At 42.1% G+C, this 12,485-nt stretch overlaps 1 protein-coding gene across 1 annotated transcript in view; it reads left to right on the plus strand.

Moving 5' to 3' along the window:
• The window catches only part of SLC4A4 (solute carrier family 4 member 4), a 193,855-nt gene that overhangs the window by 86,001 nt on the left and 95,369 nt on the right, over nt 1-12,485 (plus strand). Inside the window, exon 4 of the mRNA XM_062574256.1 lies at nt 7,853-7,988. Coding sequence (XP_062430240.1) covers nt 7,853-7,988 — 136 coding nt within the window. The remainder of the gene's footprint in view (nt 1-7,852; nt 7,989-12,485) is intronic.

Genomic DNA, 12,485 nt, shown 5'->3' on the forward strand with positions numbered 1-12,485 from the left:
CCAATTAGACTGTCCTATAAACTAATTGATTTAGGACATTTTGGAAGGAACCATCTTTTCTCTGTCCTCAGTCCTTATGTCTCCATGGAATATTTCAATAAAGTATCCGTAGATACAAATTTTCACGTTGTCCCAGCAGCACTGAAGACAAAGGCAGCTGGCAGTGCCCAGCAAATCATTACGCAAAGGCTGCCGTTCTTCTGGCAGTTGAATATGGTGTTTGTAAGCATTTGTCTCATACTGAAGACTGTTTGCAGATCAAAGACTTAAGATATGCCGCATGCATAGTTCACACTAAAACATGTACAATCACACAATACAGTAGTCCAGAAGAAGAATGCATCATTCAAGAGGCAGTCAACACTATTTATGTGCATGGAAAAGGTCACAGTCAAGAGATGAGGAATGTATGTCTCAAGGTGGCTCAAACTGCTTTAACAGCCTCCTCCGCTTCTTTACCCCAGAGTAGTGCAAGAAAGGGCCCAAAATGGAATATGGGGAAGCAAGCATTCTCTGCAGGTTTCCAAATTCATCCTGCAGACAGATCTGATCATCTACTTTGCTACAGCCAGCAATGAATGCAGAGTCAAAATAATCATTTTTCTCTCTAAGAAAAGAAATTTATTTTAAATGTGGACTTAGAATGATTAGTTGGTGAGTTGGTCATCTGGAGATGATGGATTCTACAAGAACCTAAAGAGGCTTAGTGAGTGGTCACCGAACAAACCTTTAAGGTGTGATCGTTTTCGCAAAGGGGATTTCACGTGTAGATTCTCCTGTAGTTTTCTTCAGGGGTGTTCAGGGGCCCCTTGACTTTATAGAGCACCTGGGGAATCAGGACTTCAACTCTGACCCAAGCTGTTTTGGAAAATTGATGTTAACCCGTTTCACCTTTTTCTCTTCTATAATGTGGACAGTAGTTATTACCTGTACATGTGTAAGGATAGTCTGTGCACAGTGCTTTCAAATGAGCACATGCTCCAAATAAATTAAGCAATATTAGCAGCAAACTGAGACAGAGCCTGACTCTAGCATGTAAGATGACATAGGTGAGCTAGTGAAGATGTCCAAGGGTGAAGCATTTTAGTGACTCCCGGTTTTAGGCATGACTCCATTTTGGCGATTCAAGGAAGCTGGTAAAAATGTGAGCTACAAAAACCTTCACTGCTTTGTTTTATATGATGTGCTTCAGCCTTGTCCTAAGTTCTTACTTAACCTATTTTTGATTCGAAACCTTTCATCTACAATTCTTTGTGGAACTGAGTAATTGGGGATATTTAAATGTATAAATTAAATACATTAAATATGTCTAGCTATCTGCTAGCCACAAACCCTAGAGAAAGGGTCATGATAGCAGTGCGATTAGAACAGAAATGTTTCTGTGGAGGACTGTACAAAATGCAGCAGAAAGGCCCCACAAGCTGCCGTGGCTGTGAAGCTGCAAGAGGCTGTACTGAAATGCCTTTTCAGGAAGTAATGTGCATTTGGGCAGAAAATTAGGTGGCTGTGGTGGTGGTGAGGAAGTTTTGTGTTTCCAGACTTTCGTTAAAACTGCCTGGTTTATTGTTCTCGTTAGCGATGTTGACTGAAGCATGAGTTCCCCTTTTTGTCATCACTTACCCGTAGTGGAAACTTAGCACCAAAGAGTTTCTTGAATTGTGTGTAAAAATGTTGAGGATCTAGGGCTTGCCTATGCAAGAAGGGTCAGGAAAATGAATGGGAGTTGAGGCATAAATCTTACTGGAAATGATTAAACTGCGGTAGGTCTTCTATACAGAATTAAGTAATTGGTTCACTCTGGAAGTGAGGTCAACTATACTAAAAAGAAAACCACTTTAAACCTGATAAAAGTGTCCACGCAGGTGTTTAACTCACCTAGCTCACTCTGAATTCATATTGATATGAATCGAGTTTTGGCTGACTATAGGCAGTCCCAGAAATTAATGAGAGTATAACCATGTCCTAGTCTAATACGTGTTTGGAAAGCACATTTTACAAATAGCCTCATTTGATAGTGTTAGCCCAGACCTTGAGGAAGCATTTATACTAGGTTTCTTGGCGATTTTTGTAGTTGCTAATATACTTGAAAGTAATGGAGTATTTCAGATTTGATGCTCCATCCTGTCTTGAAGGCAGGTCACAGCTCACTGAATGCAGAACCCGGTGGCACTTACCAGCATCACCTCCTATGGCTGCATGAAAACACACTCTGGTAATAACAAACTGAAAAAAACACACAGAGGAAAACCATGCTGGTTATAGAAGAGGCTGTTTTAGTTATGTGTTAATACAAGTGGTTGTGTGCTTAGTTGTGTGTTAATACAAATATAAACAAATGAACGAACACCCGTCCATTCAAAGAAGACCTCATAGACCTGGAGAACCAGATAGTAACAGTCTCCCCTGCTGAATCACGTCCCTCCCATTAAGAATGAGGCGGTTGTTACCTGGCACTAAAGAGGGAGGTGATTTTAGGATACTTGCTGGTATCTTAAAGCCCCTCAGTATTTCCGTGAGCTGCAGGGTGCGCTGCCAGCAGCAAGCTTTCTTCCTCATCGGGCAGGAAGGGCAGCGAGAGAGGACTCCCGTGACAGCGAATGATTGCCCATGTTAGACTGGCTTTGGGCTTGGAAGTTCGGCTCCGGCCTCATTTGCCGTTGCCGTGCTAGAATGTGTCTCGCTGTGCTTCTGAGCTCCTGGAGATCTCTCTGTGTTGATGGAGATTGATTTTTGCCTTTGGGAACCTGAGGGTATAAATTGTGCTCATAATTGGCCTGAACTGAGCTAGGAGAAACTGCTGATGTATTCATTCTCTTCAGCAAGTGATTTAGTTTATAAGCCACTTGGTGGGCCACTTCTGACTGAACACAAGGAAAGGACAAGGAAAAGGGGGAGGTAAAAAGATGTCATTTATGGATATCAGTACCTATATTTAAATGTTGCATTGGAGCATTTTACCATCTGCAATTAATACTTTAATTCCTTTCCCATTCAGAGAAAAATGTAATTCCAACCATCTAAATCTGTGGATTAGCATTTTCTCAAATGCTTATGTCTGTTGATCATGAGGTTCGTTCTTGAATAAGACAGCAATAAAAACACTATTAGAAAGGACTTCTTGGCATAGGCAGCTGATCCTGTTGTTAATGGTGCTGGTTTCAGCAGCTTCAAAACTGGCTGGATTAGGGAGAACTGAAGGTGATGGTCAAGACTTGGGAAAGACCGGTGGGGGTGGTGCTCAAAGGTCGGGCAGGGGGAGGTCTTCAGGGTTTGCCCCGCAGGTTAATTGCTCTCCAGTTCTTAAGCCTGATACTTGCCTCTCCCCTGTATGCTTAGCACACAGTGTTCGCTCAGGAGATTAAGATGAAAATATGTTCTCCTTGCTAAAGAGAGCACATAAACAACCCATAAATGGCCCATTAACCTACAAAATTGCAATAAAGAACATGTGGTAAAGCAAGCCATAGGAGACCTGTGACCCAGCAAATTCCTTAATTGGATTTTGAACCTTATCATTTGTGCAAAATGCAACTATTATGAAATTAGCAAAAACAAAAGAATGAGGAAAAAAAAACAGAAGGGAGACGTGTAAGATGCATATCCAAACCGGGTGGGAACATTTTTATAATTCATCTTAAGACACGGTTCAGCAAGCAAAATTCTGTGACCTGCTGTGGAGTTATCGTGTTATGCGATCAGGTGTCAGAGTAACACCTCCATGTAATAAATCACTCTCCAAAATGATGGGAAAGAGATAATTTTCCCATTGGCTGAAACAGATGCCTTTAGCAGCTCTAGAAACTCTGTAATTGCTCAAGATCTTCTCTTAACAGGCTATTTAATGCTCCAGCCACTTGCTGTGCTGTGAAGCTGCCTTTTGAAGCTGTAGAGTTGGGCCAGTCATCAGCAGCCCACTGTGGCTTTCCAATTTAAATTACCCAGACCCTCTCCATCTCTGTGAAACCGGTGAATGGCTGGAGGATGGCTGCCATTTGCTGTTGCTAAATTTAAACTAATTAAAGAAGAAAAATTAGATCGTAGAAGTCTGCAGATGGATGTTATAAGCCGTTCTGCGGGCTGGGCACCACTGTTTTGTTCTCTGTGTAGTGAGTTGCTCAGGTACATGCCTATGTACATGTCCATAACTGAAGCATTACTGCAACAGAAATAAAAACCTACTGTTATGCTATAAGCAATCTAGTTGTACAGCAGTACAGAAAGGCCTTAGCTGAAATGTCAGGCTCCATTCTAGTGGGTATTTTTTTCGTATGTACAAATGGTGGGACATCTCTGCTCTACATGTGCAGTCGAAACAGAGGAGGAGGAGAGAGGTGGGGTTTGGTGGGTGGGGAGCTGAGGCCCAGAGTGGGCAAGTGGTTCACCCCAAGCCAGACCGGGTGGCTGGAAACTGAACCCTGCCTCGTGTTACTCAGGTGCTTTGGTTTCAGAGCAGTCTCCTAGCACTGTGCTTCATTTGAGCTGACTGTATAAAGACGAGCTTAAGTGTTAGGCCTAATTGAGTTTTTGGAATAGGATCATTTTAATTATTTATACTAATGTTTGCTTTAAATGTGTTTTAGATGCAGATTTCAGTCCAAATTGCTTTTATAATTGCCAGGACAATTTTCATGCATGAGATTGTGTTTGAAGCTATATTTTAGAAATGTTCTGCAAGGAGCATCTGTTACATCTAAGTCAAGTAATCAAATACTCATTATGCACATCACAGTTTCTCAGAAATGTTTCTTAAAAAAAGAAAAAATCTGTAGGAACGAGTGGTTGCATAAGAGTACTAGCTACAAGAAGGGGTTAATGTATGTTTTACAAAGATTAAGTATCTGTAAGCTCAGTATAGCAATATTTTTTCTCATGCTGAGAATGTAGTAAGAGACAGCTTTTGCGGGAAATTATGGATTTCCTCAAAGCAGAATGGAAAATTCATTTTGAATGAAAAAATGTAAAAGCCTTATGATGGAAAATGCAAAAACGTTTGCATAGTCAGTTTGGGAATTTTACTGAATCGTGGGCAACACGTGGCTTATATGACATAACGCCAGAGTCTCAGGTCAGTTGAATGGGAGAACTTTGCTTTCCACTGCTGTGTAAGTTGCTGTTTTCTATTTTGTTCGTGCACCTCTTAAGCTGAATGATGCATAATACGGTTGCAGTCAAGGGAGCCAATTGAACTATCCGTTGTGTTTCTACTTGATGGGTGGGTTGCTCGTGGCTCTTGAGACAAGTTCAAGTTGGCAGTGGTTGAAATGCCGCATCCTATGACTGGCAGCAGAGCAGTGCTCAGGCCAGGGCTGGCAGGGGCTCTGTCTTCCCAGTGTGAGAGGAAGTGAACCAGCAGGAGACACCGAGATTGATAGTGCCGTGGGATTGCTTTGGGATCTCACAGCATGACCGCCCAGCCTGGAGCTGTGTGGCATCCAGGGGGTAGTGTCACCTTCTGCCTGCAGACCTATGGACTTCCCTTTTCCTCAGCTTTTTATAGACTGTGTTGTCAGTCTTAGGTGCATATCCCAGTGGTCAGGAAGCGGGCGCTGCTGCTTTGATCTGTAGGGGCAAGACCCAAAGTCTGACAGTTGGAGGGTAAAAGGATATCCTTGATAGTGTTGATGCTCAGAACAGTGATGAACAGGCTCCTCTAGCTCCTGTTCTGAGGCCATCATGGTTAAAACTGTGCTTATGAAGTGGCATCCTTGAAAGCATGTGAGTGAGGAAGGATCGGGGGCATGCAGTCACCAGAAGCAGTGCAGTCTGTGGTAAGCGAGGAGGTGGGAGAGCGTGGCTCTCATCCATGGTGTATATGCTATAACTGTTTGTGTTTGGGATTGGTAGGGGCTGTGTTTCACATTGCTACAAAGGACAGAAATGAGAGCCATGCCTCACGGAAGTTTAAAACAGTGAGGAATGCTACGTGGTGGATTTGTGGGAACAAGTATAGTCTAGTGCCAATCTGTGGCACAACACCGTTGGTTGGGATTGTGCTGACACAGCGATAATGTTGGAAAGCCCAAAGGTTGGTACGCTTAGTCAGCAGGTGGAGAGCTTGCCCGGTAAGGCTCCCTTGTGAAGGAAAACCTTGATCTCTTAGCGATTTCTCTGGCAGGATGCTGCTTAGTGTGGAAGGCAGCTTGTTGCTAGCAGAGTTGCTGGTGACCATCCTCATGACGTGAAAAGCTGTTGCAGAGAGGAAAATGTGCGGGGGGAGAGAGGTGGTGAATGGTAAAATTGATCTGGTTGGAAATGAGCCTTCCAAGTCAGGTAGGTATTTTGGAACAATAATCACATATGCAAAATATACTGTTTTGAGAAATGCATTGTTTCTCAGGAAGAAGCCTGATCTCCTCATACATTGCTAGACCATTCCAAATAGGCATAGCAAAAAACAGCATTGGGTCTAAAGTTATGGAGAAAAAATGTTCCCTTCAGTGAAGTATATCCATTGCCATAATTGGCATTATTAAAACTCATGCAACAAGACAAAAGCTCATCAGCAGCAAAAAATAAAAACCAGTAGTTTTATTAAATTTTCATATACCTTCAATAGAGAAATCCTGTTTTATATTCTGAAAATATCATCACCTGAGCGATGTAGAAATGAATTTGCATCAACTTTTGCTTAATAATTTATGAAGAAAGAACTGAACTTTTCTTTAAAAAAAGTAGTAGGAAAGGAAATGTTTCTTGTTACTTCCTTTTTCATATAAAAAAATGAGATTTTGTTTACTCTGGAAAAATCAATGGTGATTGGACACTTGGTGTAATTAATTATATTGCAACAGTCAGACAGCTGATCTTTTGAAAAGAAAGGAGTTTTTAGCAGAACTGTTCAAAGTTCATAGTCTGCTGTTTAACTCTAATGCTAATAAACATGCAGCAGAAAGGATGTCTTTCTTAAAATTTCATGTGATCACACCTTCATTTTAAGCTACAATGACTAAGGAAGAAAAAATAAAGATAGACAACAAGAAGCTCTCCAGCAAAGCTGCTCTTGGGGCATGAACTCTGGTTACCTGTAGGAGATGCAGTTAGGTCCTGGCATGTGCACAGGGATGTTTTCAGCCACTTCTGTTTCTTGAACTGGAAAGGGTTTCTGCTGATTTTTCCTTAGCCAACAGTACGAAAGAACTGTACTTGTGCTATCAGAAGAGCATGTGTTGAATATAGTTTCTTTTGCCTAAATGGACCCACTTTTTCCCAATGGGAGGAGTTGTTTTTTCTCAGTGCATTGGTGCCTGACTAAATGGAGTGAGTCGCATTCTTCATGTATAGATGACACAAACTTTCTGTTAAATATTCCTGTGTTTTCTAGTAGCAGGTCTGGGAAGGTTACAGCCTGCCTTGCAGGCCAATGAGAGCCCGAGCCTTGGTGGCAGGGAGGGGAAAGCCAGCTGTGGGATGCTGTCCCAGTTAGCCCCCAGATAGTTTGGCTAAAACTGGTTTTACGTCATATAAAAAAAGGGGGGTGAGGATCTCAGCTGATCAGAGTACGAAAGGTCCTTGGGCACGCACCATAGAGCATATTGGTTTTGAGCTCGATAGCTCTTTTTTTACAAGGGCTGCAAATTGCTGTAACATAGTTAAAGACTGTAGGAAGAGACAAGTTTTCCTGAACTTTACTCCCAGCTTGAAGTTTTAAGACATAAGTGAGAGGCAAGGAAGGGAAGAGAGGGAGATACACACACCCTCACTCGCACCCCTGCGTCCGCGACGACTAGGATGTCAAATGGAAAAGGCAGCCTGGAGAAACGGCTGAATGGCTACGGGGAGACGGGGAAGGAGAGGAGCCGCACGTCCCTGGTCATCGCTCAGGCCGTTAACCGCAGTATTTTCACCTCTGCAGTCTCCCCTGCTGCTGAACGCATCCGCTTCATTCTCGGGGAGGAGGATGACAGCCCGGCGCCCCCGCAGCTTTTCACAGAGCTGGATGAGCTCCTGGCCATCGACGGACAAGAGATGGAGTGGAAGGAGACGGCAAGGTGGGTTGCTTTTCTCTACCTCAAAGAGGAAGGGCAGCTCCTTGGAAAGCCCATGGGAAATTGCCCTTAACGTTCAAAAGGGGGTAATATCCATGCCCCAGGGTGACTTGGGAGATCCCAAGTCTGTATTGCTGAAATTACCCTTCTTTGACAAAAGAGAATATTCAAGGGTTTGTTTAAATATTCCTTTAAAAGAAAAACAACTTTGGAAAAAGAGTCAGCTCTGTGTGAATGTGTTACATCTGTAGAGACAAACAGGTATATGGGCTTACTGTGCTTTGCAGCCATTAAAGTGTGTTGACCAGAATTGTCAGAAATCAGTGCCTGAATAAAACTTCCACAAACATGTTAAAACTACTTTAATTCTGTTTCCCAAAAGTAGATTCGAGTGTGACTGTACCAGATACACAAATTGGAAGATTTGGACTGTGTCCCACTCCTAATGAGTTACTGATGAAATTAATTTTAAACAGGTAAAAAGCTAAAGGTTTTCCTTTTGAGGGAATTATCCAAGCTGTGTGTTAAATGCTGCATTAGATCGCAGCATCTTGCTTGGTTAGGTTCTTGGTTAGGTTCTACTTATTACTTTGATAATGCTGATGTAGGATTGGCATTTTTTCCTTGTTTGACGTGAATTATATATAGTCTATTTCTGAACTATGCAGAAAGAGCCATTGGATCGGAATCGTGCCCTAAGGGTCGTTATTCAGCCCTCTAGACTTAGGAAGTTTAGTTTTTTTTCAGTGAAAATATTTTGGAGGGCTTGCCTTAAAAGGTAACCCCCTAGTTGCTGCCTGGTTGCTGTGAAGGCTTGAAATGTTCCACGCCAAAGAGGGGCTCAGATAGCCAACAGTCTGGGCCTTCCCTAGTCCCCATCTCCCACCTCTAACTTCCGGCTTTTCGTTTCCCTTCGTTGTGGCTGTGCTAAGCTCTCTCCCCACCTTCCAGGCTTAAGGGCTCCTACTGTGTTCCTAGTTAGCCCTTGTTTGATTTCCCTACTCTTCTTTACCAGTGATTTAATGAACCATGCCACCACCTACCCCCTTTCTCCCTTATCTTTCTTTATTTTTTCTTTGCAGACACTTACAGAGTTTATTTAAAGGCTTCTCGCCTTTTACTCTTTAACTTCTTGTTTATTGGTCTTCCTTTTCTCCCTTTGTTGCTTTTCTTCTTTCTTATCATTAGTTCAGTACTTGGATTTCGTCATGTATTCTGCCCACCTCTGCTTTTAGCAGCAAATTATGCCTTCCACCGTCCATATATAGGCCTTTGAAAAGACTTTCTCATGAAAATTTGTTAAGGCTTTTTTCACAGCTCAGACCTAAATATTACGTTTCATACTATTATGAAACATATTATTATACATACAGTCTATTTGGGCTCTCCTTTCTAATGTGAATGCTGGAAAGCAGTGTTTTCCTTAAGTCCACAAATGTTATCTATCCAGGCTGCTGCTTTATTTCAGGGGTTATAATACAGAGTCAGAGCTCTGAGTCGAGCTGAATGTAGCCCTGCTGGTGTTAATCTGATCGGCGTGGTGATATTTGCTCCTGTTTTGGGTCACCCAAACCAGCTTTCAGATTAAAAGGACTATGTCCTACGTCCTGCACAGAGCTTAAATTTCTTGAAGCATGTTTGTCAAGAGTCCTCTGCTTTTAGTTTTGAAGAAACTTGCATAGGGATAGGCCTGGGCTCTTTGTATTATCAGGTTGCTGTAGGGAGAAAAGATTTTCTACTCTGGAAATGCCTTCTGGTTTTATATGTTTTTATACATCTTTAGTAGAATTGCTAAATAGAACTGTATACCTGTCTTTAAGGATACACGTGCATTTTACATGCTTAAAAGCAGGGACACCCTGCTGAGGCACTATGCAATTCCCAGGCTTGGCCTGACTCCCTAACATGCAGTTATTTTGCTGATAGTGACCTTGCATGGCATATGATGGTCCAGAATTTTTCAGTATTTTCCTGAAATTACTTAATCTTGCAAAACCAAAGCTGCCACCGAGCGGCTCTTGCTGCAAGCCGGACGGGCTAGAGCTGGCTGGTTCCGCGCTTGGCAGGCAGAGGGGCTGCCAGCTCTGCAGCTTGCCGCAGCTCCGCGCACGAAGACAGGCTTGAAGGAGTGGAAGCTGTCAGCAGCAAATGTTTGTATTAAAAGGTTTTAGCAACGGTGCTGTCCCTTCCAGAGGTGTTCTCGTCTACAGTAAAACAGCTGTACATGTCATGGAAAATTTCTAGCAGGAACCTTAAAGATCCTCGTTAAAAGATACTTACAGAAGAGAGCTTTTGTTGTCCATCTTGGTTCTTGACACACCTAATTCCAGCCATCTGTGTTGACAACCCCGCTATAAATGGGTGTCCCCCTGCACGCGTTGCCATTTCTGAGAGCAGGCCGGGATGCAGCATGACCAGGGCCAGTGGAGGTCAGAGTCCCTCGAGGGCTCCCATCGCCTCTTAGCCCTGCTGGTGTCCAGCCTCAGTTAACAAGCAAAGGCTTTTTTGGGGGAAAATGTCCTTAGTTTAGACATGGTTTCACAATGGAGCCCTGTAAATGCATTAGGAACGGAGCAGTAAAAGTGAGGGTTTATTGCTGTTAAAAGGTAACCTGAAGATTTGGGTCACTGAGTGTTCCTTGTTCGTTCTGTTGGTGCTTGTAATTAACTTGCTTGGTTTGGATGGAAAAGTCCTTGCACTAGCATGTAAGTGTTTGCATTTTGGTGGTGGCTAAAGGATACAGAGCAAACTAGTTAAAATAAAAGACCTGAAACCCTACTGGCAGCTGGAGGCCACCAGTCTATTTTGGAACCAAGCTGTTGCACTGTAGTGGGGACTCCTCTTCTACAAGGCATGGAGACAACAGAAAGATCTTGAGACCTGTATGAAAAGAAATGAAAGGACTGTAGAACAATGGATTTTTTTTAGTCTTTTATTATGGTCCTGTATATAAACTCTGTCAAACAGTGCATTATACTATTAACAGGCCTCCTATGCCATCCTTTTTTTGGACTTAGAAAAATAAAACAAAATAAAAGGCTTCTGCATATGCTGTGTTATTTAGTAGAGATAACAGCTGTTCTCAGAGTCTGGGTACAACTAAAGAGGCCTCAGGCTCCCAGACAAGCCTTTGGAGCATAGAAAGTCACTCTGGAGGCCACCAAGGGCCCTTCTAGAAAGCATCTATCCTTTGGAGCCACTGATGTTGATACGTTGCTGAATTCAGAAGTCCATAATGCCAAGAGAGCCTTGCTGGAGCTGTTAGTGTAATTTTCAAGACCCGAGAGGCATAACACAATGTGATTGTCAAAAACAAGATAGAGATGATTAAGATAATTTGATGGTTAATTATCTAAAATAACAGTGCTGATAGTGTTTTGCCCTGAAACAACACGTCGTTGTTGTGGTGCAAGTACTTTTGCTATCAACACTATCTTCTGAGTTGTTGAATTCCTAATTCATGCAATAGAAAGTATTAACCCTACGGCTGTTTCTTTTGTCCTCTCCGCTCCGATCTGTCACCTTGCAAGTCCAGCACTTTTTTCCTCTGTTCAGCAGCTGCACATTTGTCTTTCTATGCATGAGTGAGTTTTTCTGCAGAAGCAGTTAAATGTGTAGAAAGCCCCATGGAAGGTATTGCTTAACAAAGTACTCATGTTCCTAGTGTTCATTTCCAGGTGAAATGATTTGCTTCAAGACCTCAAAGGGTCTTAGAATCAAGGGTGTAAAGCTATTTCAAGGCTTTCAGAAGGACTCTTACTGCCAATGGATTTCTCACTGAAATGAACTCTCCTAGGAAAATGTTTATTCTTGGAAGCAGAACGTGAAGGAGAATCTATGCAGTTGAACTTTAAGGCTGCACTAAATATAGTTGCTTTTGGTTCAAATAAGTTTTGCAAATTAAAACTTGTTGTCAGTATTGTGAGAAAAGGAGACAAAAGCAAATACTGATAATTGTGAATAACACTTTGGCTGCAAATACAAACACTTTGTAGTTTGCAGCCTTTATGATGTTGCATGGTAAACTGCATCTCAGTGCGTTCGAGATGTTTTGAGCATCTATACAGTCATAGGAGTGCGTACATAATAGACAGCCTTTGAAATTCGCAGATATGCAAATGCCTTGCTCCCTTTGCTATCCTAGGAAATACCTAGATTTTGTGAACTGAAAAGACCTTCCTTGCTTTGCGATCATGTTCAACCTTTGAGCTTGGGTTAAAAAGTTGCCTTTAAATAAAAAGAGATTTTTGCAGTTTAAGAGAGTAGTGGTTTAATCCTGAAATAATACATTTTTGAAGATTAAATATAACTTCAGCAGGGTTACTAATATCCTTTTGAACCACTTAGTGGACTTCCTTACCTTTACATACTTGTTTTTTGTCTTAATAATCCCCTTACGTTAGTCAATGGAATTTTGATTATTCCAAATACATTTAAGTAACATCTTGAGACAGGATTAAAATGCTCTTCTACTTTGAAATTCGTTTGTATGAAAACATC

This window comes from Rhea pennata, chromosome 4 (genome assembly GCF_028389875.1).
Source record: "Rhea pennata isolate bPtePen1 chromosome 4, bPtePen1.pri, whole genome shotgun sequence".
Lineage (NCBI taxonomy): Eukaryota > Metazoa > Chordata > Aves > Rheiformes > Rheidae > Rhea > Rhea pennata.